The sequence below is a fragment of the Grus americana genome, chromosome 1 (assembly GCF_028858705.1).
Source record: "Grus americana isolate bGruAme1 chromosome 1, bGruAme1.mat, whole genome shotgun sequence".
NCBI classification, from domain to species: Eukaryota; Metazoa; Chordata; class Aves; order Gruiformes; family Gruidae; genus Grus; species Grus americana.
In genome coordinates this window covers 93,960,219-93,986,391 of record NC_072852.1, presented here as the reverse complement: position 1 = coordinate 93,986,391, position 26,173 = coordinate 93,960,219, and the positions used below count along the sequence as shown (strand labels likewise).

The following is a 26,173-nucleotide window of genomic DNA, read 5'->3' as shown; positions in this document are numbered from 1 at the left end:
TCTGCATGTCAGAACTAGGTAATGCTTGCTTGCTGAACCTTTGAGCATGGCCAGGGAGCACAGCCCAGGAGCATCAGGGCTCTAGAGCTCCCCATGGCCGCTCCTACCCATCCATCAGCAGCACCGCCACCGGAACCCGCGTTAGCCGGGGGAGCTCTGCGCCCAGCCCCGTGGCAGGGCAACGGCCGCCCTGCCGCTCTCGGGCGGGGCTCGGCCTGGTGCCACCGGGGATGCGGCGGGAAGCACGAATGCCCCCACCGGGCACACGCAGGTTTTGCACCGGCCGCTGCAGCTCGGTTCCTCAAGAACAGCGGGCTCAGGTGAGCTCGCTGCCTCTTCGCGCCCAGCTGCCCACTGCGGCGCCGCCAGGCAGAAGAGGCCGGAGACGCCCCTCTCCCGCGGCGGGCGGGAAGAAGTACGCAGCTCCCTCCCGCACTCTCACGACGGCTCCGGGGGCGCAGAGGAGCCCAGGACCCACCGCCATCACCCCCGCTGAGCCGCGCCGCGGGCAACTCCCAGACGGCACATCCCGCCCTCACCGCCCGCCCCGCCGCACGTCACGTCCTGCCGCCGCACAGTTCCGGGTTGCGCGCGCAGGAGCGCGTCCCCGGAAGCGGAAATCCCGTGATGCAGCGGTTCCGGCGGCACCGTTGCTGCCGTTAGGGGTGTACGGGTTGCGGCGGAAAGGTGAGGCGGGGCAGGCCAGGCTAGGGCAGGCCCCGCCGCCGTCGCTTCCAGCCTCTCTTGCGTTCTCCTCGGCGGGGCGTTCCCCCTCGCCTCCGCCATGCACCCCGTTTTCCAGAGCAGCCGGCGCGATTTCACCTTCGGGCCGTGGAAGCTGAGCGCCGCCCGGACGCACATCATGAAGTCGGCGCAGGCCGAGAGGTGGGGCAGGCTTGGGGCGGCCGTGGAGGAGGGAGGGAAGGTCTGACCGTACCTTCGCTGCCCCTCCCCAGGACGCGGGGAGGAACCTCGGCGGGGCTGGGGCCTCACTCCCTGACAGCGAGGGGTTTGGGGCGCCTTGTCGCCTTGTGCAAGAAATAAATAACGTTCCCTGGGCAGGCGAGACGCTGTGTTTATCCCAGTAGTTCTGGGGGATGGGGGTGTGTGTGTTTTACCTTTCCTTTTGCGAGGGTAAGCTTGATTCTTTGGCTTGAGAAACTGGGATGATTAAGGTCATAGGTGGTTTCCAGAATTTTTTTTTAACGATTGCTAATGGTTTTGGAGATCTGGACGTCTGTGAACCGAAGTCTGCTAATTAGAAGCCTGTTTTTCTTAATTGCTTTTTGATGGTGATTAAGATTCTTTTAAATGTGGTTCACAGACTGTCATAAGCTATTTCGTGGTAATGGCTATTTTAAGATAGTGGATTTCATTAAAATTTTATTATTTGCTTTCTCCTTGTAGTAGTAATTTCCACTGCTATCAGACTGTTGGAGAAAACGCTCCTGTGTCAGCATCAAGTACTTTGTCAGATTTGCTAATGTGAAACTGAACAGTTCAGCTGTGTAGTGCCATAGCTGAGCTTAGTGGGAGTTGAATTTGACAGGTACTTCTCGATTTCAGTTTCTGGAATATATACGTGGAAATCTTGTTGGTCTCGTTAAATGTATCTTCATTCACAAAGCTTTTAGCTTTTCTGAGGGTAATTTGTTTGATAAAGTCCCATGTCTTGAAATGTTACACTTTTTTTAATTATAAACTATGTACATGTTAAATTTTTTAACATAACAGCATTGTACTGATTTTTTAAAAAAGCACTAGATATCTTCCTTAAAACAGGTAAAAATATGTTCCTTCCTCCATCTGTATCCTATGTTCAATGTTTAAAATAATCTTCTCAAACGGCTTCTGACTAATGGTCCTTTAGTTTTTACAGTTACAGATAAGAAAACTTGAATCCTGTGATACAGTAATTTTTCTGTAATGAGGATTCAAGATCTAGCTAAGCTCTACCTGTGTCCTGCAGGGGAAAGATGGCTATTATTAGAGTATCCCATTTTTATGGTGTGTTCATGAGGACTTATTTTGTACCCATAAAATTAAGATCTACCTCTTAAAAATCTTTATTCTTAAGATCAAGAGGATGTTAACTCTCTCCGTTATCTGTAAACAAGAGGGAGACTTGAACTGCCAGGCTAGAAGCCAAATTGCCTACTGTACTCATCCTCTGATCTATTTAGTTTCTTTAACTGTAGCTGTTTTAAAATAAAGTCACCTCAGTGAGTTTCAGAAATTATCTATATCTGTTTCCATGTTTTTGAGGGACACACAGTTTTTCAGAACGTGTTGAAAAAGGCTGGAAAGTAAAGTTGCAAGAGCCACAGCACAAGCTTGAAAGAACACGGGATTTTGCAGGGTAGGGAAGAGAAGTCCAAAATTAGCGGTTCTGTAGGTCTTGGTACCTAGCATGAGATTCCCAAAACAATTCCTCCACTTCAAATCTGAAGGGTCAAGAATTAACCGATTGCAGTGCTTTTAGTCAGTTTCCTTTTATTATGTATTTCTCTTGGCATTTTGCCTTTTTTATTGCTTGGGGAACATCAATAGTATCTGTAGGAGTTTTATTTCTGGCGAACATATATCACAAAAATCCCACAGTGACCTCTGTGGAAAGGTGAAGGATTAAATGTGCCATAGGTAAGAACTCCTTTCTGTGCTGGAGTTGGTCTTTGCAGGTCCAGGGGCCTGCACGTGATGGAAAAGTTCATAAAGTTATTTTGCCTTCTCTGGAAAAGACATAGTATCTTATTCTCTAGGTCTATGAATTTGCTATTTTTGTTTCAGTTTGGTTAGCATAATGTTCTTTTGTATGCAGGATTACAGAAATAACCGCTTTTGTTCAGGAATGCCTTATTATCAACGTGAAAGTTGTGATTAGGATGCTTCCCTCCTCCTCCTTATAATTAGTGTATTTCCTAGTTTTCTTCTCTCCAGATGTCATGTATTTCTTTTTGATCTTGATAAGTAAAGTAGGTAGTGGTAGGGAGGAAAAGAAGTATACGAAGCCTTTTGGTAAATAAGATCAGTGTGTATATAAAGTGGTGTTTTATGTATGTGTGTGTATACATAGTGTATGTCTATATATTCATATGTATAAATAAGAATAAAGATTGATGTAAAACAAAAAGCGAAATAGGATGGTTTGAGATTTTCTGCAGGGATCGTGCTTATTTGGTTCACACAGTACTTTGTTCAGTTGGGTCTGTGGCTATGGCTGCAGCTTTCATGCTTAAGGTTACAAATACCGGTATGCATTCTCTCCCAGCTCGGGAAAATAGTAGAGTACAGTAGTGTCTTCTGCACTTTATTTTTCACATGCTCTGCCAGAGTTGTTTTCAGCCCCTTTTTGTAGGCTTCTGAATTTGGAGGTATGGACCTCTGTGTAGTGAATTTAAACTTGCTGACAATGAGTGCTCGTTCCCAAAACTTCTTTTTGGGCGTCTGCCGGAGTAGTTCGTGGACCATCCAGGGGTTTGCTACAACAGGTTGAAAGCTGCTACTTCATGCTTATCAGATATTTTTTTGATTCCTCACGTATGAGACTTTTGTATGAGCCTGATGGAGGAGGAGTGTTTTAGGAATACTTTTATGGTGGAAAAGTCACTTCAGATCAATGACTCTGCAATTCAGATTATTATTTCTTGATGATCTTAGAGTTCTTTTCCAACCTTAATGATTCTATAGTGGTCAAGCATTGGAACAGGCTGCCCAGAGAGGTGGTGGAGTCCACCATCCCTGGAGGTGTTCAGAAAATGTGTAGACGTGGCACTTTGGGACATGGTTTAGTAGGCATGGTGGTGTTGGGTTGACAGTTGGACTTGATGATCTTAGAGGTCTTTTCCAACTTTAATGATTCTATGATTCTACTAAACTGTGAAAACAACAAAGTTTTGCAGAACCTGATGATGATGTGTCTTCTAAATTACTATGGTCTAAATAATACTTATTCCAAAACAAGGACTGCTTTCACTGAACTATAGCTGACTGTTTTCTCTTCATGGGACTTTTGTTTTTCTGTGCAGATTGGCTGATGAATTACACATGCCTTCCCTGCCAGAGATGATGTTTGGAGACAATGTCCTAAGAATACAGCATGATCGTGGTTTTGGAATTGAGTTCAATGCAACAGATGCTTTAAAATGTGTCAATAATTGTCAAGGTATGATCAAAGTGGCTTGTGCAGAGGAGTGGCAAGAGAGCAGGTACAGTATTTTATCACCAGTGGGCAAGTACTGTTGTGCTGTATGTGAAACTGTCATAAAGTGGTTAAAAGAACAGACCAAACTCTTGAAGACCATGTTGCGTTTGGTTCTACTGTAGATACAGTGTGTGATCACAGTTTTAGTTTTAGTTTTTCTTTGCCATGATCATCCTCTCTGTTAAATTGGGTCAGCTATATTTTTCAGTTGTATCTTGGCTTTCTTAAAAATAAACTACAAGTTTAACATGGCTTATTGTTGTTTCTGTTTTTCAAACTCATAGAGCCTTGAGCAATACAAGATTGTATCGTGTGGCGTTTCAAAGTGCAAAATGCTGTACGTGTTCAAAATTTTAGTCTTAGGAATATAGCAGAACAATTTCCATGCACGAGAACTATTTGTACTGCTTAGTATTTATGAAATCAGTTGCAGAGCACCTAGAAATAAAGCGCAGAGAGAAATCAAAGCTGTTATGAAAACTAAGGCAAATAGCAGTGTTAATGATTGCTGTGTGTTGTCAGCAGATTGCTTTCTGCCTACTTAAAGAAAAAATGATCTCGAAATACAAATTTTTCAACAACATTCAGCTAAAATCTTTATTTTGACTCATAGGACTGAGATTGTGTTAGCACAGGAATTCTGGTAATGGTTTTATAATTTATTGTGGAAACATTGTGAAAGAAGCAATACTGTATGATTAAGTCTTGACATCATCATTGCAGCACAGACGATGCTGCTGTTTTTCCTCTTGAAGAGTGTGGGAATTGTAATACATAATCTTATGTGAGGTTGTGATTTTTTAAGAATTATTACAAAGCATGCTGTTTTCTCTTCACTTCTTGAGGAGTGAGACTGAGCACACTAAGGAAGTTGTCAAGCCATATGATTGGACTTACACAACAGACTACAAAGGAACTTTGCTGGGAGACACTGCTACATTAAAGGTAACCATTTCTCCTTGTTAAATGTTGATTGCATATTGTTTCAGTCAAACAAAGCTTAGAAGCAGTTGTTTATCTTTCGATAGGCTTCTGTAAAATCTTACAGGCTTCGTAGTTTCTGACCTCAAAGTATAATTTGAGCTTTCCATGTCTCTCACCATGTTATCAGTCATGGCTTGTTTTCAGAACTTAGTTTTTTAAAGCATTTTAGGATTATATAAAAGGGTGCCATTATGTGCCCCTCACTGAAAACTTACTCGGAGAGTAATGCACATGAGAATCTTCAGCGCTTGCTGGATGCCCCTCTGAAGCCCTGAGCTCCTCACACACAACAGCACTGTGTCATTCTCTAATAACTTTACTCTTTGTTTGCTAGTTTGTGTAAGCAGATATGTAGATCTGGCTGCTTTCAATGGCTTTATGTTTTTCTTCAACAGCAACTCCTCATGCTAAACTGACAGGCCCTCCCTTGTCTTTATTTACTTTAGAATAAAGCTTCTCTTTACTGTATACAGATCACTTGCTAATAAGCAGATAATCTATATTAAGTCACTAGGATTGCATTAGTTATAGATCACTTGAGTTATTCTGGAATTAAAAATACACCATAGAAATAAAACAATGTCTTGTTGGCCTGTAGTCTTTGGGCAGCAGAAGTGTATGAGCGTATATGGAGACCGTGAGATGGAAAACATACAGGTACTTGATTTCCATGGAAAGGCTTTATTAGAATCCTGTGCAGGGTTTGTAGTTGGCCAGAGATACTAAGTGGATGGAATACTACTTATAACCCAGAACTTCTCATTTGTATGTTAAACACGAGGCATCTTTGAATGTTTTCACGTACAGAAGGTGAGCAGAACTGTTTGCACCTGAAAGCCTACTGAGCCTGTACCCAGAGGGCACTTTATTCAGAATTTCCCACTGTTGGCTTTTGCTTTGATCAATGTTTCCTCTTGGAAACTTTGGTTTTAATTTTAACTTTTCCTCTTAGAATTTTGGGATGTTTTAAGCTTAGTGCCCTAAAAGCTTTTTCCTTTATAAAAATAACAGTTGCAGTATTTAAAAGATCAGGACAAACTTTATGCAGTTTGGCAACAAATTAATATGCTAACTTCTTAATCTTTTCTTTAGGTTGTTCCTACAACAGAACACATAAATACAGAGAAATTGAAAGCCAGGGAACAAATTATGTTTTTTGAAGAAGTACTTCTGTTTGAAGACGAACTTCACGATCATGGAGTATCAAGTTTGAGTGTAAAAATAGTGAGTACTAAGAACTGTATACAAGACGCTTGGTGACTCAGTTGGCTAATGTATGCAAAATAGTCACTTTGTGCATGTTGCTTCTTATGGGATTTGAAGTTTAAAATGCAGAGTTCTTTATCCTTGCTCTTATAATGTTACTGAAAACTGTGTTGTCTTGAAATCGTTCTGTCTGTTGCTTCAGGGACCAATCTTTTCCCTCTTTCTGCATCCTGCCTAAGAATCTTTTGAAACACTGTCTGCCCTGCTGTCCAGTGATAGCTGTAGCATATCAACAGCCCAAATTTTGACTTTACCACTGCAAGCTCCTGATTGTCTTTTGTTGTGAATATCTGATGTAGAGAAGTGCATATGTAAATTAAAACTTTGTAATATATGTCTTTATTTTTGCAGAGAGTCATGCCTTCCAGCTTTTTTGTCCTGTTGAGGTTTTTCTTGCGAGTTGATGGGGTACTTATCAGAATGAATGATACAAGGCTTCATCATGAGGTAAGCCCTTAGTCACCCTCATGAATATTTTACAGATGCTCCCTTGCCATGTTACTTTCAGAGAAGACCTGATGATGATGCTCCTGTAATTTAATACTGATGTTTAGGGACATAGAGGTTACCTGAACTGAACTTTCAAGCGTATTTTGTTATTATGGTGGTGCTGAATTGGCAACCAAGTGCTGGATGCCATGGGGCTAGGTATTGTATGAGCAGAGTAGGCAATCCTTATATGAAATAATCATTTAAATATATTTGACAGATGCAAATTAGAGAGGAAGTACAAGAGGAAAAACAAGCAACAGTAAATGGTGTGACATTGTTCTTATCCTCGTCTCCAAGTAAATGGTTTTTGGCTTGTCTAATAAATGACTGCAAGTTTTAACTTGCAAATAATTGCCCATACAACATTGACTTCTAGTATCTCATAAATAATACAGAATGTAACAGTTGTGGTTTGCTTATTCTGTCTAGCTCTATTCATACTGATGTAGGAGTTCAGCTGAGTAAAGATTAACAAGCATATTCAGTCACAGAATTTATTTTTTTTTTCCATGCATGCACACAATAATGTGACTTTTGGGAAAGAGAACACTGCCAGACATCTTTGTCTGTCTTTGTGAATTTGAACATACATTTCTGCTCCCAGGTGAAAGTCTGTGGTCAACAAAATTCAAATGCTTACTAAATTCAGTGTATTTAAAATTCTTATTTTGTACTGATTCTAGATGATAATTTTGTAATTAATTTTTGCTATTTTTTCCCATTAGGCTGACAAGGCCTACATGTTGCGAGAATATACATCCAGAGAAAGCAAAATATCAAGTTTAAAGGTATTGCATTTTTAAAATGTTTTTTTCCTGTCTGCTTTTTAAAATTGTTTTATGGTCAGCATAGAAAATACTGTGTCGGTAAGTCATTGTTAGGTTTGGAATCTATACAGAGGAAAAACCTTTCTGCTTGTGCAACATTTATTTTTGTGATTTCATGGCAGATTTGCATTTGTAAATGCTCAGATCCATTGGTCACATGACAAGATACGGGATTGGGTTACTTTTTCTACTTTTGAGTTAACAGGATTTTTTTAAGTATTTTATTTTTACATAGAACTGTTTAGCCACAAGATCAGGTAGTCCATGTCCCATGATGCTAAATATCAGGGCTGGTTGTACGCTTGCAAGTAGTATTAGGGATTAAGATCTGTTTGGTAATACACTGATTCAGTTTTTCTCAAATAAGTTTAATAGCCCACCTTAAAACTCTGGTAATGGCTCAGAATGTTTTGTGGCACATCTGGAGTTGCAGCTGTTGACCCAACACCTCATCTTCACTATTCTTGTTATACTCCTTCTCCCTTGCTTTTCCTTCACCTGTGAAAAGTGACTAATGTGTTACTAACCTTCTGAGGGAATATTTTTGCAAAATGTTTTTCTTGTAGAGGAAAGGGGCACTGTATCATTTCTTAACAATATATGATCCCTGTAAACCCTAAATCCAGACACTAGCTTTTTGATAGTTTCATGGGTTTTGAAATATAAATCAGTGATCTAGGTTTTACTTCACCTCATCTTTAAAAATTACCATCTATGCTGTTAAATATTTTTTTACTGCCTACTGTTATAGAGAGGAAATGCATATGGGTTTTCAGTTCCCTAGATCAGCTTGCACAGGTATAATGAAAAAGATTCCTGCTTCACTTAGGTTTGAAATAATTGAAACAGTAGTATGATTCCTTGCATGTTAGGCGTAGCCAAAATACAGGTTGCATTTGAATAGCTCTGGATACACTACTTCAAGAATGTTGTTAGAAAGTTTAAAGGTAGTTTGCTCAGTATAGATTTTTTTTTTTCATCAAATATCTTATATGTGGTGAAGTTAAGTTGTCTACAGGAATCTCCAGAGAAAGATATTAATTAACTTAAAGAAACCACCTAATTTCTTCAAATACGACATTACAAGCCAATGAGTTTTAATATTTCATATAAATGTCTGAGGTGGACTTCATAAAACTAAGGTACATGTTGAGGTATATGACTTATCAATAGCTAAATCTGAGCTATTCCAATCAGTATATTGCAATGGCTAGAAGATATTAAGCATGGGATCCCTTCCTAGTCTCATCTAGAACTAGACCCTCAAAAAGGCTGTTTGTTACATTCATATGATAAATACATTTTTTAAAAACATTGTAGCTGTTCATGAATGTCTCTGACTTTCTTCTGCTCTTGTAATCTGCTGCTTAAAAACATTAAATACCTTTCCTGAGTCTGTTGATCCATACAAGGAGTAAAAGGCTGTATGTACCTTTGAAGTTATAAGGTAAATTTTAGTAATTATACCTGACTTCAGATGTTTAAATCAGGTAAATTATATATAGATTAATTGCCCATAAAAGTTTGGGTTTGGAATACCTTCTCTTCCCCCGCCTTTCATTCACTTGTTTCATATAAAATTTTTGCTTTTTAGCATGTTCCACCTTCCCTGTTCACGGAACCTAACGAGATCTCTCAGTATCTACCCATAAAGGAGACAATCTGTGAAAAACTAGAATTCCCAGAGAAGCTGGAGCCTAAACCAGAAGCATCACTGGAAACCATGTGTGTTAAGTCTAAATAAATGTGACTTTCTATGGACTTGAAGTAGACTGGAGATAATGTGATCATGTAACTATTGCCATGGCGGGGCAGGGGGGGCGTTTTCACTACTAGTGGAATAAAAAATTTGGCTAATTTTTCTGTAGCCCTGAAAGAAAACATTTCAAGCAGGTTTTGCTAACGGTGTTTTTTGTTTGTGTTTTTTTTTAACCTGTATCTGGAGTTAATGATAAACTGGTGATGAGTTGTAGTCCTCAATGGTATTGAAGAAAGACTGTCACGATTAAGAGTCTGGGTTCTGTTTAGTTTGCCGGTTAGGCAGGAGTATTGTCTGGACCCTCCACCACAAACACTTCTATGAAGTTTTGTTATTGCTGCTTCAGATACTAAGAGACTACTGTAGTCGTGAAATTGGCATGATTTTATTTTTATTGAGAAATCATCCACAGTAAAAAAAAAACAAAAATGAAAATAAAACTGTAGATTTTCCTCTGCAGTTATTTTGAGTCGTCAGTCCTAAACTACACATTTTGCTTGGCTTCCCCTACTGTGAGCTGATAACCAACTATTAACTCTGATCCAGACTCTTAACTTAAGAATATTCATTTCATCTGAGGATAGGTTGAGGGGGGGCGGGGAAATTGCATTTGTTTGACACTATATAAAGGTAAAATTACCTTATTTATGAGGCATTAACTCCAGAGCAGGAGAAAAGCTGGAGGTTAAGAGAAACACACACTGACTGATAGGTCTCTTCACAAATACTAGTGTAATCTGATGTCAGCCACGTTCCTCTAGGCAGTTCTGAAGACTATTACTTGGGGTCTATATGCTGCTGCAGTCACGTACTACATTGGAAACATGTTGTGCTGTATTGACCTTCTGTTGGACGTATCGGATGGTGCCCGTGTATGATGGTTATACTGCCCTGGCAGTCAAATTGCTAAATTGCAGAGTGGCTTATGGCTGGGGAAGAGAGGGGTGTTTAGTCTCTAATCCCTAAAGGATGCTGGTATTTGGATGCAGTTTGAGAAACAAGATCCTATATAGCCTTAAAAGGATGCTAACATGTATTCCAGATACATCATTTTGGTTTATTTTTAAAATTCTTTAAGTTCTGATATTAATAGAAGTGTGATCACATGTATAGTCATGGGTTTAACTCAACACTTCATGGATTAAACTTCAAATATTTGTATTGCTTTTGGAAATTCTAAATTACGTTAATGGTTGGGCTTAAGAATGGGGGAGCTAAACAGACTTGTCTAGGTTTACTGCTCACACTCAATGAAGTGCAAAAAGCAAATGACTAGTGAAAAGCAGGCCTTGTGGTTTTAGGTGGTGGCAGGTAAGAATGTGTACACATTCTGATGTCTTGGAGATTTTTGTTTAAAAATCTTCATATTCTACACTGCATGGCTTAATAGAAACAACCCACCCCAAACCCTGGTATTTAACCAGTTTTTTTGAGAAACAGTTTTCACCTAGAGAAGACCCTGAGGTTTTTAGAAAACAAAGTCTACTGCCATCTAAATGACTGTTTCCTTAATAAAACCAACCCATTTTCTTTCACATTTATTTGAGGCAGCCTGGTCTAATGAATTGATCATAAGGTCGAAAGGCAGGAACTAACTGCAGTTTTTCCTGTGACACTGATTTACTCTGGCCACAGGGAAGCGACTTCTCTGTGTCTCGGTTCTCTGCGTGTAAAAATGAGAGTTAATACATGCCTACCTCACTGAGGGTTTGTGAGGATTATTTTATAAAAAGTTATTGATTAGAATTACTTTTTTTTTTCCTGACTACACCTTCAGCCTTATCTTTGGAATCCTTTGGAAAGGATTACTGCAAAAAATATTATGATCCATAGGATAAAATGAGTGAAGAGTACTGAAGTTAAACAGTCTCTGACAAATTATTATCAGCCAGACATGATCTGGGTGAGTGCATTTATGACTGCTTTGAAATAGAGGTGAAGTCCTCTATATTCCCCATTAGAGTCCTAAATTCTGTTGGCTTTTTTTTCATTTTTCCTGCACTTGTTTCCTAAAGATTTTAGTGTCAGGATGAAGAAGGGGCTGCAAATGAATGCATCAAAATTCATTTGGTAATAGAAGATTATTTAGGTCCACTCCAGTGATAGAGGGATATGGGAGAGAGCGAAAAGGAAGGGAACAACAAGTGGGGGTGAAGAGATCTTTTACTGGTGGAAGTAAATCATGGCACTTTTTAATCTTAAGCAAATATTATTTTACATGCCTTAAAGGCTTATAAAAACACACTTTAAAGCTGGTAGTGACTGAGAGGAGAGCTGATGTAGTGCTAGCATGAAGGAAACTATATCTGCATTCGCTAATTAAAATTGTGATTTGGGTTTGGTCAGTGATGCTAATATTAAGCTCCATTGGGCTAAAGTATGGGGGGGACGACCCACAGAATCGACACCTAGCGTTGAAAAGGTGCTCTGCATGTTTAGCTTATACCGTGTATTTTACCTTCTCCATCATACATACTAATTTGTGAGCTGTTGATACAATTGTCTTGAATGGACTTGAATCCTGGCTATGTAGATATGTGATATCTATCTATTTTGGGTGCTGTGCATTTAAGTGGAACACACACGTTGGGGAAATCACAAAAACATGTTTAGGAAGTTACTACAAAGTAAAACTTGGAGCACTTTGTGACTCTGTTATACCACACAGATTATCAGAAGCAGCAGTATAAACTGGTGTACCACAAGCTCTCTGGTACAAATTTTCCACAAAAAAGTACCACTTTGGATACATAATTTTAGGGGGAGTGGGGTGATTCTCCAGCTGTTTTGTGGCAAGTTTAATATGTGGCAGTTTATATTCTTTCTTGTATGTCGCTAAATAAAATGTACCAAACATTTTATAGTTCTGTTTTTATCTGAGTAAAATAAACTGAAATAACTACTTGTGATGCTGAATTTTGTGTGCTAGTAAGATGTTGCATCCATGTGCCTTTGTTTGTCATCAGACCACTCTGGCTAGTTATGAAAATAAGGTGATACATTTTTCAGAACAGGGGAAGAGCCACAGTAGTGGGAGGAAAATTAAATCTGTATTACTATTTCTGTAAGCTTCACTGTTGCCAAGTAATGGATTCAAACGCGGTCTCAAAGGAGACAGGATATAACTAGAGAAGTAAAGCTGGCAGAGGGTGTGGGCTCTCTTTCCTGAACTCTGGATAATTTAGACGTCAGCTATCGTATGCTTGGAAGAGTAAGAAGTGCCTGATGCTTAGGGAAAGTTTAGGGAGTGTTTGTTGTCTCTTTAAAAAACCCAACCCAAACCTAGAAATTACAAAGAAGATAATCTCTCTGCCCCATGAGCCTGGGCATCGGCGCTAGGCTGGTCTGTCTTAACCTCACTGATGTGGAAGACTTTCAGTACTGCAGTTCGTGCACCTGCTCCAGGAGCGCTGTCACAGGACGGCTGGAGTGCCCGGGGGAGATGGGGGGAAGCACAGGACCAGCGACACCGTTTCCAGGACCTTTCTCCCCTCAGCGTCTCTCACCCGACCCCCCGTGACGGCGGGGCACCGGCGGGCTGTGTCTCCGCTCGTAAGGCGGCTGGTTGCTCCCCCTCATCGCCGGATGCGGTCCCGCCTCCCCCGCCCGGCGGACTACATCCCCCGGCAGCCTCCGCGCCGTTCCCGCCGGTCCTTCATCTACCTGCCGAGAGCAGGTAGCTCGCGGCGGCGCGGTGCATGCCGGAGCTGGTAGTCCCTGAGGAGAGGAAGGGTAGTCCGGCCGTGCGTGGGGCAGAACCGCTCGGGTGCGGGCCGAGGCGGGCGGTATGGACAAGCTCAAGCGGGTGCTGAGCGGCCACGACGCGGAGGAGCCAAGCGGCCTGACTGAGGTAAGGCTCCGCTCCCCCTGCCTCCCTTCCGGGGCAGGGGGGTGCTGCGTGCTGGGGCCTCGGCGGCGGTAGGCGAAAGCGTAGCGATGGGGGGGAAAGGGAGACCTCGCGCAGCCCCTGAGCGCCGCCGTGGCCCGTCGGCGGGACTGGCCTGCGCCGCCTCAGCCCGTCGTTAGGCCTCCGGCTCCCCAGGGCGGAGCCGGCTGGGGACGGTGCTTCGCCCGGAGCCGGTCTCGGAACCTTTAACTTACATTTTTAAATTCCCCGTGCTTTACTCCGCGAACAGCTGCTGTCGGGGGTGCCGCTGCCTGGGAAAGGGGCCCTGGCTTCTGGCTTTTGTGAGAAAGCGACGCGGTCTCCTGAGTGAACCTGGACTGGCTGGGGCAGGAAAATAAAGCAGGGGAACGGGACCGTGCCCGTGCGCTTGCTTGGTGTGGGCAGGGAAAAAAAAAAAACAACAAACCAAAACCCAACACTCAAACGAACAACCCCCCCGCCTGTTTGTTTGGAGAGTTGGCGAAATAGCGAAAGTTCCCGGTGCCGGTGAGTGTGGCGTGGGTGGGCAGTCCCGCGTGGGTTCACGCCGGCGGGAGGCAGCGCTCCGTCCCGCAGGGACTCCCTCCCCGTGGCTGCTCCCTCACGGGGCTGTCCCTCGGCAGCACCCGCGCTTCCTACGGGCCGTTGAGGAGGGTGCTTGAAAACCGAGGCTCCGTTTGAGCTTGGGCGCAGTTTAGCATCTGGGAGGAAACTTACACGCTTGATAAGTGGCAAGATCTGGTAGTAAATAATAACTTGCACTCTTATTTTTTTCTTCTCGTTTCTAGGTTATTGAGGCAACTTCGTTAGGCTGGGGCACCAGAGTGAAAGGCTTCATTGCTTGTTTTGTGATAGGATGCCTGTGCTCGCTCTTGGTAAGGACTTTTTGCCAGATCCCTCTGATATTTGAGTTTCAGAAGCCCCAATAATTACAGCCTTGTTGTTGCTTGATTATTTTTTTATTGTTATTGCTTTTTGAGTCTCTGGGAAGACATGTGGATCAGTTCCAGTTAGATGTAATGCCCTAATTGTTAACAAGAATGCCAATAAATGCAATTTACTCTGTGTGTGTGTGTGATTCTGCAGCTTGGGTTTAAGGTTTCCTGTGGCTTCTTTTGTGACACTTCTTGGATATATTTCTTTTGCAATATAAAAACAATATTAATTTTTTTTCCCTCTCTCTCTCTCTCTAAATGTTCCTTTTTTAGGGTAGTTGTCTGCTATGGATACCAAAGAAAGGACTGATGCTCTTTGCAGTGTTTTATACATTGGGGAATATTGCGTCTATTGGGAGGTAACAATCTTTTTATATTAGTTTCCTAGTAAAGCTGAGAAACTAAAGTGGAATGATGGGTGAAGGTGCATAAGTGATAGAAACTGTTGCATTTGTGTAAGATTGTTTGCTTATGTTGATCATTCTCTTGTTGCTGAATTTTAAAGAAAGCATTTCCCCAGTAGTGCTCTGAAATAGTAAAGAAAATTTTTATTTTGTTTATTGTTATTAGCAATACATTCAAGGTAAAAGTTACTCATCAGTAAAGAAAAATCAAACTCATGCTTTGAGCATTGAGGTTTTTTGATTCACTTGGTTTTTTTCTCCTCAATATAAAAATAATTCTTTGTCATTTTTCATTTGGTAATGTTCTGTGTGTTTTGGTGGATATATGTGGGGCAGTCTGTCTGTCAGGGTAGGCCTATTTGATAAGCCTTCATGGCCATTGAGGTTCCTGAAGCATAACACCACTGACTGTGACAGATGTAACCCTCCGTCACTGAGGAAACTTAACAAGGTGTTTGAAAGCACAAGGAGTGGAATTGGAACTAATACAGTAACGAGGCAGAATAATATAGTATACAAGGCAGAAATATCACCTTACCTAAAACTTTCACCTTGTATCATTCATGTAGCATCAATCACCAGGGCTCTAAATGAGGGCTGCAGATCTGGTAAGGGATCAGAGAATGGATCCAGGCCTGAAAACAGCCCTTTATGTAGAGGAATTGAGCTGGTTTACCTGGCAATCCATGCAGAGCCTCTGTGGCTGGTGTTTTTGAAAAGCAGGTTAAAAAAGCTTCTGTCAAGAATGATCTAATTGAAGCTGACCTTGACCTATACTTCTAGCTTGATCTGCTCTGCTTATGTTAATTGTAACTGAATAAGTGTGAACAAAATTATAGAATAAATACTTTGTGCAAAGAAAAGCAGGAATGGATTTTGTCTCGTATATCCTGTTTCTTTTGTTAGGCAGCACTGTTCACCATAACATAGTCTACTGATGTCCCATGTGGCAGCAGACAATTTAACAACAAAACTCCCCACTTAATCCGGAATCTTACCTAGTTTCACTTTTGCCTTTCTACTTTCTGTGTTCATCTTGTTTTGTTTTTCACAGCACTCTCTTTCTTATGGGACCAATGAAACAATTGAAAAGGATGTTTGAGCCTACACGTTTGATTGCTACTACTGTTATGCTAGTAAGTATCAAAGGAATCAGTTTTAACTCATGCTAACCTGTAAACAATTTCCATTGTAAAGTCTTTTCATATACATTGATCTAACTATATCTCAAGATGTGGTTGTGCGTGGGTTTTGTGGGGGTTTTTTGTTGCTTGTTTGTTTGGGTGTTTTTCTCTAAACACCAACATCCTGCGCATCTGGAAAGGTATGTGTAGCACCATAAAACCACCTCCCTGTTATGAAAGACTGAGTTGAAGCCAAGTTGTTTTGCTAAATGAGTATTAAGGGTCTGTGGCTGGTGTGCGTGAACCATGCACGTGCTTTTTTAGGGTGCTTGAGGACACAATATCATGTTTTCATGTTGCTTAAAAGACAAAAGATGGGAAATTAGTTTTTAAAAAGTTGTACTATGGAATTTGTTAGACATTCTATTTTGCATAATTTTGTCTTTTTATATTTTATCTAATTTGCTTTAAAGAGCTGCATAGGTATTTCCACCTTGATAAAATCATCATTTCCTGACAAAGCAACTGGGGAATCTCTATGCCTTGGTGATCTTGCATTAAAAATACAGAAATCGTCCCATTTGGCTGATAGCTTCAGGTTTTGAAACTCGTATGACACAATGAAATTTTGTTGAATGCAAATTCAACTGAACTCAGCCCTTGGAATTATTTTAATCTCAAGAAGATTGGAATTATGGCCAACCTTCTATTGCAGAGTGTGTCTGCAAATTGCTGCTAAGTTTCAGACTCTTGTTTAAAATACATGTGCTTTTTCTATCCCTGATTTTCTCTTGGGGATTCTAAAATCTGGAAGGTGGTTTAACTTGCATGAAACTGTCCTCCCATTTTCAGTGTGAACGTCTTTGGATCGTTTGCTTGGCATCAGCCCTTCCTATTTTCTTTTTAAACATCCACAGAGGCTGCAGGCAACTGGTAGAGCTTGAGAAATTGCCTGCTGCTAATCTTTGAGCATACACAGTCAAGAAGCCTGTTTTGTATGCATTTAGGATGCCAGGAGTCAAGAGAATGCCTGGAATGGTGTTCACTGGAATAAAGCCAGTTGTTAGATGTATGATGTAGTATTTAGACTAATATACAAATCACCACCTTAAGACTAATGGAAAAACTACATATGATGTCAGTAGTCATGATTGAGGTGAAGTGTATGATTTCTTTGGCAATGTATGTGCTATTGTCTCAAATATGTAGTACTAACTTTATTTTTTTTTTACTTAAGCAGAAAAATGCACACTATCTCTGGTAGCACAATGGTACACGTGTATCAAAAGGCTGAGTTAGATGTTGATGAAGGAAGATCAAGTATCTGCATCTGTTATAGCTAAACGAACTGTCGTGTCTTAAATCAAAAATGAAAACTTGAACTAAAAGGAGGCTTGTGTTAAAACAGAGCATAATCCAAAATGACGTACTACCCCCAAGATTTCAACTGTAGTAAAGGCACAGTGCAAATCTGGGAGAAAAAAAAAAAGTGCCAATTCGAGTGGCTGTGCTGGACTTTATATTAAACAGGAGAGCTACTAAACAATAGCTGAAAGTTCTTGAAAGTATATTGTGGCTTTAACTGGTAGGAATTCAGTAACAGCACAACTTCAACCCCATGGTAACCTTGAGAATCAACAGGAAATGTGGCGTGTACAGAAGCAGAAAAAGTAGAGTTGTAACTGAAAACTTACTTATGCAAAACGATGAAGTGTGGTTATACCTGTGACGCCAAGAAGTGTGTGGGATGAAGTAGGAACCTGCTGATGTTGCAAAAGAGCTGCAGGAGCTCCTCCTTTTTTTTTTTTTTTTTTTCTCCTTTGCAACCATAAAATTGTTTTCTGGAGATATTGGGCTGATGTTTCTTCATTGCTTTAATTCACTTCAGAAATATAATAGTGAGAGCATTTTAAATCAGAGGAACCCTTATGCAGGATTAGATAAAACCATGAAATTATGTAATGTGTTTCTGTCTCTGTGAAGGAACCTATTATGGTGTTACAACATCTATAAAAATTGGCATTGTTTCTATGTTTAATAGAAATTGTTTGTTTTCTTCTAGTTGTGTCTCATACTAACACTGTGTTCTGCTTTCTGGGTGAGTACTTGAGTCCTGTATGTATGTATAACTGGAGTATATTGTAAAAATAAGATGCTTACATTGTTCTCTCATTGTGTACTACATTCCCCCCGGCCCCTTCTCTCTTCCTCCAGTGGCATAAAAGAGGACTAGCGCTCCTATTCTGCATCTTACAGTTTTTTGCCTTGGCATGGTAAGTGATTTTTTTCCCACGTCCTCCATTTTCTATTACACCTAACATCAGTAGCTAAATTGTGAGTGAATTTTGACCTTGTGTGAGTTAGAGGGGAGGAGAATTTTTACCTCGCCATTCCCCTAGATGCAAGACGATGCATAAATGAGATGACTTGTTCCTGCTTTTTGGTCTCTTGCACCACTTCAGAGGCTTTGGAGATGGAGCTCAGGGCTCCATTCCTGGGGGACATTCCTTTGAATGTGTTTAATTGCTGTGAGCTTGAAGTAAAACTGCTTTTTTTCTTTCCCTCTTAAATCAATTTATTGCTTACTCTTTGGTATTCCTCTTTTACACTCTTCTGAATTTCTTGTTAAAAGACCCAGATGGGCCACTCAAATTAAATGTCAGCGTTCTTTGACGTATGCTCTGTGTAATGTCCCAGATGTGAACATCTAGCCAGCCCTCAAGACTGCCTGTAGGTGTTGGAGCATGAAGAATATTGGGTGCAGGAGAACTTTGTTTAAAATGCTTCTACAATATGCCCCCTGGTTTTACCATAGTGTTTCACAACCTGGCTGGGCTAAGATGACTTGCAAGGATACTCATTCCTGTTGCTTATACAACTAAAATGAAGCTCTGAGTTTGTATCTTGCAGTTACCTGTTTAGAGCATCAGAGGGGTTGTTCTTGTTTGTGACTCTAATAAAATCTGACATGAAGAGTAACTTTAAGAAAATCTTTCTTCTTAGGTACAGCATTTCCTTCATACCGTTTGCAAGGTAAGCTTCCCCGCTCCCTTTCTTTTTGTCATCTTGAGGTTTAATGATACAGAAGATTAGTTTATAGAAGCATTGTAATTTATGGCTTTAGGAGATTTTCTGTAGTGGTGTTTTAGGGGGAGGAAATAGATGTAGTTAAACCTGAAAATGAAACTAAGCATCTTCTCTAGTGGGAGAACACAAATGTAACAAAATGAGAGGACTTCCTATAAAAATATGTAAGTGTGCTGACCACGTGCTAAACTTAAGGCTTGCCTTTGGAATACCTAAATACTGGTCCAAAATGCTACTAGACGAGTGTATTCTTCAGTGTACTTTTTTTCCTGTTGTCCCCCATGAGCACTGTTCTGTCTTTGAGCACACAGTTCTCTATCCTGCTCCATCAGCCTCACTCTTCCTCAATGCACCGCCTCAGTACAGGCGTACAGGTCTCATTTCCACTGCAGGTGGAGGGTGAGCAGACCCGCTTGTCTCTTCTGCATTCACGTAGTCATGCAGATTGTGTAAGCACAATTAATACATGATCAGCTGATCTTTAAAGTCCTCGGTGTCAGTGTGATAGCAGCATGGAATGAGTCTCATCAAACAGCGTAACTGAGGTGACTCTGTTTTTTTTTCTTTCCCTTGCCTGTAGGGATGCTGTGAAGAAATGTGTTTCGGTCTGTCTGTCCTAACAGGAATACTGGATACTTCACAAAGTTCTAGGAAGTATAGTAGAACTATGTTAAGATCACTGTGTATGTATTTTCCTACTTCTGTCTTAAACACGTGCCTTTCAGCTTGTCATTAGAAGCTCCTTGTGTTAAATCCAGAGTATGCAATTGCTTGGTTTTATAAGCAATGGTGTCTGTAGCACAAGGTGCTCATGATCAAATGAAGTTCAGTCTGGCAGAAGAACTGGGCAGAAATCCAGAATTGTTATGATAATCTTATGTAAAATCATGTATTTATTTGGTTTTGCAAAAGTAACAAATATGTGAAGTCTGTAAAATGGAGACCTCAGCTCTGATGGGACTATGCCAGCCTGGAGGATTTCTTTTTCAAGAAAAAGAAATTGGCTGCCAACTGATTTCTTACTGACAACTTGGTTTTTTAAAATTGCCTTACATCACTTAATTGTTGCACTGTTTGCCTTGGATAATGGAATATTGGTATTCTTTCTTTTCCTGCCTCTCTTGCAAAATTTTAGGTTTATGAGACTTCTAAAAGATTTAATTCTAAATGAAAAGACTGTTTTGGGGTAAATATGAAATGTTTGCATCTTTAGTGAAGTATTTAATTTTCAGTTTAGACTGATGCTGTTTCTTCAGAATACATGAAAGGGACATTCTTCATCTGTGAAAACTTGTTCTTGTAGGAAAAGCACTTGCAAAATAAGGTTAATAGAATTTTCCAACTGCCAGGAACCTGAGTTCTTTGCATTGTCTACAGCTAAAGGCAATACATACAAGGTAGAAAACAAATTTTTCACATCAAGCAAGGTGCTTCTCTTCTCCCCCAGCTGTAGCATAGGAGCAGTGCAAAGCTGAGGGCATGGTAGGTAAGCAAAGAGAGAATTCATGTGTGTCCTTTCTTAAAGGACAAACTGTTGATAAGGTGGAAGTGGGCTATTGTTTAAGCAGTGAGGGCCGGGGAAAAGATATTTTCTTTTGAACTTGTAAATAAGTTAACTCCAACATTTCTTTTTTTTTTTTTTTTTGTGAGTGGGATCAGTTTTGTTTCTCCTAAAGCTCTTGCATACACTAGTAAACTTCTGCTTTGATGAGAAAGTACAATTTTCTATTACCTGTCTTAACAAAGAAAGCGTGTAACAATCTAGCTGCCAGCTCCAAACAAATTCTGAACAGTCAGTATCCAAATTCCAAGGCCACTGTACATTCTCTTATCTTCTGAGCTATGTATAATCATTTACTTCCAAACCATTGCAGTGGTGAGTTGTTTAATATCTAAGCACAGATTCCCACTTCTTCTGTGTGAGATACTCTCTAACTGCTTTCACCTTTCCTCTTACCAAACTGTCTTACTGGAGTCGCTGTCTATGAAGATGATTATCCAGCAGACTTTAGTATGAACTGAAGCCTCTCGTCCTCCATGTCCTAAGAATTTAGTCATTTAACAGTACTGTGTTTGCATGGCACGTGTATCCCTGACTTGTACCACAAAGATTTTTGATGTAGGAAAAAAACTAGATCTACCTGGCAATTAAGTATAAACCCACAGTCAAGCCAAATAATTCTATAGCTTCCAGAAAGTTACTAGAAACTGAGTTAATTCAAAATCTTGAACTTAAGTGTCCTTCTGATAATTTATAAAGCAGTGCTATCCTGCTGTTAGGATCCTCTAAAAAAATTAAAAATCCCTTTTAAGGATGGCAGGAAAGGGAAATTTTAGCAGCTTTCTGTGGATTCCAGCTGGCTAGAGTTACTGTTACAAGGGCATTTGAATGGAAAATGCCGCCTTGAAAACATGGCACTGATGTTGGGATGAATCAGTTATACAGGATGATGTTCAAGTGCTATGACCTAGTGCTTTTTTTTTTTTTTTTTCTCCCTAGGATTTGGAAGTTAGTATTGAAATAACTAGGTTGACTATTACTTTTCTCAAAAGGAAGAATTGGCTTAATGCCTGAGAGAGACTGGGAATTAAAGAATACTGATACTTTCCCTGACTGATCCAAGACAAGTATCTAAACTAATGTATGTCGTCTTTAGCAGGGAGTAGGTTCAAAACCAAATTTATATCTGTCAAAGAACCCATGTTAGTCTTTTATTAGGACTTTGATAATGTTTACAGAATTCCTTTGTATAAGGGCAATTGAAATGCAACCCTAATGCCTTTTACATTCTGATGTTTCCTTAGTTTTAACATCTCTGGGTGATCCTGGAAAACGCTACATGTATAACATACATAATTTCTCCTTCCCCTCTCCAGGAAGATTATGTTAATTTGGATCATCATTCCAGGCTCATCAGCAGTCAACATAATGGAATTTGACTTCAAGGGTTCTTTTTTTCGAATACTTCAGATTAGGAGGAGTAAGCGCCTTTTGCTTATTCCTTAACTAGCTTGTGCAGGATTGTGGTACCCTGACTCTAGCAGTTCCTGTAGAAGAACACTAGAATTGGGTATGCTGAATATTAGTTTTTCAACTTGCATAGCAGCTAACTGGAACCTTGTAGCTGACTGTTGTGAGCACAACCACTTAGAAGTAGAAAACTTAGGAAACTACCAATAGATAGTGGGTAAACGTAAACGGATTTTTTTTCTTCTCTTCCCCCTCCTATCCTTTTTAAAGCTGTAATTCCAGCTGTACAGCTTCTTATTCAATAAGAGAGAACAATAAATCTTCATTTGACTGCATAGCACATGAAGCTAAGCAATTGTGCCCTTAAAGGAAGGGAACCCAAAGGCATAAGGATCACTGGAGTGCCACTAGTGTTTATGTTGCCCTTTGGCGTTGGATTCTGTTCCTGTGAAGGTCAGACAGTAGGAGAGGCTCACCGTATTCTTGCCACTATGTGAAACATACTCAGGGTTTGTTGCTTCATCTACAAGCAGCTTTGACTTAAGATAACTCCTCTCTATCAGAACAAAACTCTTCAGATTCTTGCTCACTTATAAGTAGTTGTGCTCAGGCTATTGCCAAGTTTAGCAGCAAAAGATTTTTCCACTTCGTTAAAATACTTTATTTTATATGATTTTACATAATCAGGGAGTAAACTAGTGTATGAATGTTCCCTCTTGATCAGTTTCGATCTGAATTAGATTATACCATTATACCATTTTTTTTGTCATTAAAACTACTTGGTGTTAAGTTTTGATATCAGCTTTGGTTATCCGCTTGGCAGGAAGTGCGGTGGGTTACTTCTGAAGCCCTCTCTAGTTTTCTAAATGTCCTTCCAGGCAGGAATGTTTGTTGTGTGTGCTCTACAGCAGACATAGTTGTGTTTTAAATCACAAAACTCCTTCCTTCCCAAAGTCCTTGCTCAGTTGCCTACAGGACTTAACTCAAGGCTGACTTTCCTAAAGAAACTTGTATGATGTTGGATGCCTGTTTCAGTAGGATTTGGTGTTCTACCAGAAAGTGCTTTTTGCCCAGCCTCACTGTTGGTCAACTTGCCTATCCACTTTTTTTTTTTAACTTTTTGCAGTACAGGTAACCTAACCTTAACCAAGTGGCCTTAGCATACTGTTCTAGCATGAAATATGTGTATCTGGGACCAGATGTCTTTCCAGATATAGTAGAAATGGAAATGGGGAGGTGGTAGTCATCTATTCCTAAAGTACTGAGATTGTCAACATTAAAAGGTGGGATTTTTTTCATTACTTCAAAGTTTTGCTCTGTTTTATGTGATAAAGTCCACTGTGAATACCGGTACTATCTGAGACGGTTTTACAGTGATGATGTGAACAATTCAATCTTGTATAATATTTACAGTAATAAGATTGGTCGTGAGCTGTTACAAAAAAACAAGGAAGAAATTTCTGCACCAAATAGAAATTCTTTTAAGAAATCATGTGAGGGGGTTTTTGTGTTTGGTTTTTGTTGTGGTTTTTTTAGAGTGTGTTAAGCTTTATATGTGGATACTTATTAGGCAAGCTGGGGGGAGAGCAAAGACTCCACTATGGGCTAGCTTCCAGCTAGGTGCAGAATGACAGACCTGAATTGATCATAACCTGTGAGTAGATTGCAGCTGGCGTGCAATGCGTTTGGAGGCTCATGGCTCTGTTGCTTATGTGCAGTCTGAAACTCACGTTCTGGGAACTGCCTTGTGGAGCAGTGGGGGAAGCTCATCCCCTTTTGCTTTCTGCTAAGAGATTGAAAGAGCCTCTGTTGAGTTTCTGAGAATGGTTCTTGCTTGGTTTTGGTACTTAACCATGTTAATGAAAGAGCGAGCACTGTTGCTACTGTAGACTCTCAAAACTGAGGAGGAAGATGATATTTAAACACACATTTGTCTTAAATACTGATGTTTACAACCATAGCAAATACTGACCATGTAGGACAAAGCACAGAAATGGTGTATTTTCTTAAAACTGCCTCACTGTAATGTGACAACACTACTTTTTTTTTAAACAGCTGTGGAATTGTTTTGTAAAATAAAAACCAAACTCTTAGAAATTCTCCACAATGTTTTATGCTGTTACTGATTCTGTTTGCTGTTCTGCTTTTTCTATGTATTTACGGTTGTATTTCTACTTTGATAAACATCTTTTTTTCCTAACTTACAACTTTCTCTGTAATGAAGTGAAATCTTTACTTACAAGTGCTGGGGGTTTTTTCCTTCAATAAAGTTGTCATTGCATTAAATTAATTGCTCTTATGGTTAATATGGAGTTTTTAATGATGCTGATTCTCCAGATGATGCTGGAATTGCTGTGGGTTAGTTTGTTGTTTTGTTGTTGTTTGGGTTTTTGGTTTGTTTTGGTTTTTTTAAATAGTGATTGTCTCCTCCTCGCTTCCTTTGCTGTGTACACAACATGGACTGCTGAGAGGAGTTTCTGGGTCACCACTGCTGTGCAGCTGCTTTACCCAGCATATAACTAGCTCAACCAAATTCTTATTGGCATAGTTGCATGTACCTAGACAACCGGTTGGTGGAACTAGAGTTGTTAAGGTGGGGACGATATCTTTATTATTACTTACTTACCTCAGGAGTCAACCTAGATGTGCCAACAAACTATTTGCTTAGTCCATGCTACACAGCAAATAATTCCTGATGCTGTTCTGTCAGCAGAGACTAGAGTTATGAAACAGCATGCCTCTGGCTCTTCTTTGTGGAATAAATACACTCTGAATACTGGTGTACACTGGAAGTAAAAAGCTACTGAGTTATGTGTGTTAGAGTTAGAGGCAATTATTTTAATTTTTTGTATTTGGATTTCTTCAAACTTTCAGAAAGCATGTCTGTTTAAGGTTGTGCCTAATACACATCCAAACACTTGCTGTGGTTTTAATATTCCTTGGCAGTGTACAGGGCTCTGCATTGGACTGTTCAGAGTACATTAAACCTTTTTTGATTGACAGGGCAAACCAAAGCAGTTGCATTTTTTTCGAAGGGTGGTGATGAGATTTGTGTTCTGTGGGAGACTTAAGTTTTCAGTTACTTTTTTTCATGTTCTTCTGAGCAAGTAATCTCTCAAAGCTGGCTAAAATCAAATTTCTGTCCTACAGGAAACTCCAAAATTTTGCTTGAAATAGAAGCAGCAGCTTGTCTTCCTGTAATCTAGAAACCTGGAGGGTTGTAGTCTATCTTTTTGAAAAGGCTAGAGCTTCCAAGGACTGTCAGGAGAGCTTGATATATCTGGTTCATATCAAGAAAGCTAAGAATGTGAGTCCTAAAAGGGCAATAACTGCTTCCCATATTTAATAGCTTAGAGCTATTTTGCTTGCCTAGTTCAACCTCCTGCATAACAACAAAGTTGTTGAGCTTTGCCACGTTGTTCTCACGCTGAGGTCTTAATACCTGAATGATATTTTAAAAATAAATAAAATTAAGCCTTCATTTGAAATCTCTAAACAATGAACAATCAGCTGCCCTCTAGGGAAAGTGTATTCTGTAGATGACTTTGCTCCTTAGAAATACTCTGGAAGGGTTTATCAATTGTGCTACAGCATCCAGTCCCCTGAATCCCATTTATAAATATTGGGGCAGCATCATCAGCACCAGATTCAAATTCAGTGACACGATTCTTGGAAGGCTGCTGCACTCATAATGTTGGGGTTTGATACTTATTTCCTTCCCTTGTACTTTTCCTATTGAGCTCAGTCTTGGTTGCAGTATCAGTGGGGTTACAGGCTTGTAACTGCCCAGCCATGAAAAGCTGGAGATGCCTGAAGGGAACAAAATCCTCCGTTTTCTCACTTTTCTGAAGAAAGCTTCTGATGGATTCAAGATGGAATAGTATGTTTAAGCTGCCAATCTTTGGGATTGATGTTTTAAGTTAGCCTATTTGAAACCCTTTTAAGTTTTTCTTGGGTTCCCTTGTGGCATCTCTAAGAAAGGTTATTCCTGAGAGTTTGTGCTTTAAAATCTCTGCGGAGCAAGTGTGGAATGACACTGGCATAGTGGAAAAATGGTACATTGAAAATACTGGCTAGCCAACATGATTTCATTGCAGCTCTGAAGGGCTGTCACTTCCAAAAACATGGAGTGAAAACAAATTATTTTATCATGGGCATTTATTCCTGCGTTTTCTAGTTGTGTGTAACAGGATGTCAGGCTCACCACTTCTGAGAGAATCAAATACTTCAACCAAGT

At 40.2% G+C, this 26,173-nt stretch overlaps 3 protein-coding genes across 5 annotated transcripts in view; all 3 read left to right on the top strand.

The window, feature by feature from the left end:
- Nucleotides 1–569: 569 nt before the first annotated feature.
- On the top strand, nt 570–12,425 carry TIPRL (TOR signaling pathway regulator). 2 transcript variants are annotated; one of them, XM_054844623.1, is made up of 7 exons: nt 570–885; nt 4,026–4,205; nt 5,047–5,146; nt 6,278–6,409; nt 6,803–6,898; nt 7,669–7,731; nt 9,365–12,425. In XM_054844623.1, the coding sequence occupies exons 1-7, from the start codon at nt 785–787 to the stop codon at nt 9,512–9,514; spliced, it is 822 nt and encodes a 273-aa protein (XP_054700598.1). In that variant the 5' UTR covers nt 570–784; the 3' UTR covers nt 9,515–12,425. The 2 variants fall into 2 exon arrangements, with proteins under 2 accessions (XP_054700598.1, XP_054700605.1); XM_054844630.1 differs by lacking the exon at nt 570–885 and adding an exon at nt 1,005–1,549.
- Nucleotides 12,426–13,163: 738 nt separating this feature from the next.
- SFT2D2 (SFT2 domain containing 2) lies at nt 13,164–24,222 on the top strand. Of its 2 annotated transcripts, XR_008578564.1 has the most exons (9): nt 13,164–13,379; nt 14,204–14,290; nt 14,624–14,709; nt 15,809–15,890; nt 17,941–17,976; nt 18,093–18,151; nt 18,882–18,911; nt 19,546–19,648; nt 21,843–24,222. XR_008578564.1 is itself a non-coding variant. In XM_054836318.1 (8 exons), exons 1-8 carry the CDS (start codon nt 13,317–13,319, stop codon nt 19,583–19,585), a joined length of 483 nt encoding a protein of 160 aa, XP_054692293.1. In that variant the 5' UTR covers nt 13,164–13,316; the 3' UTR covers nt 19,586–24,222. The 2 variants fall into 2 exon arrangements, 1 of the variants encoding a protein (XP_054692293.1); XM_054836318.1 differs by having other exon boundaries at nt 19,546–24,222.
- The window catches only part of TBX19 (T-box transcription factor 19), a 26,626-nt gene continuing 20,006 nt past the window's right edge, over nt 19,554–26,173 (top strand). The window contains exon 1 of the mRNA XM_054836188.1: nt 19,554–19,648. The gene's annotated coding sequence lies outside the window, so the exon portion shown is untranslated. The remainder of the gene's footprint in view (nt 19,649–26,173) is intronic.

Coding starts and splice junctions, on each gene's coding strand:
- SFT2D2 (XM_054836318.1), top strand. CDS start 13,317: ATGGACAAGCTCAAGCGGGTGCTGAGCGGCCACGACGCGGAGGAGCCA. Junction 14,710..15,808: donor AATATTGCGTCTATTGGGAG/GTAACAATCTTT, acceptor TGTTTTTCACAG/CACTCTCTTTCTTATGGGAC. Junction 15,891..17,940: donor TTGCTACTACTGTTATGCTA/GTAAGTATCAAA, acceptor GTTTTCTTCTAG/TTGTGTCTCATACTAACACT.
- TIPRL (XM_054844623.1), top strand. CDS start 785: ATGCACCCCGTTTTCCAGAGCAGCCGGCGCGATTTCACCTTCGGGCCG. Junction 4,206..5,046: donor GAGGAGTGGCAAGAGAGCAG/GTACAGTATTTT, acceptor TCACTTCTTGAG/GAGTGAGACTGAGCACACTA. Junction 6,899..7,668: donor ATACAAGGCTTCATCATGAG/GTAAGCCCTTAG, acceptor TTTTCCCATTAG/GCTGACAAGGCCTACATGTT.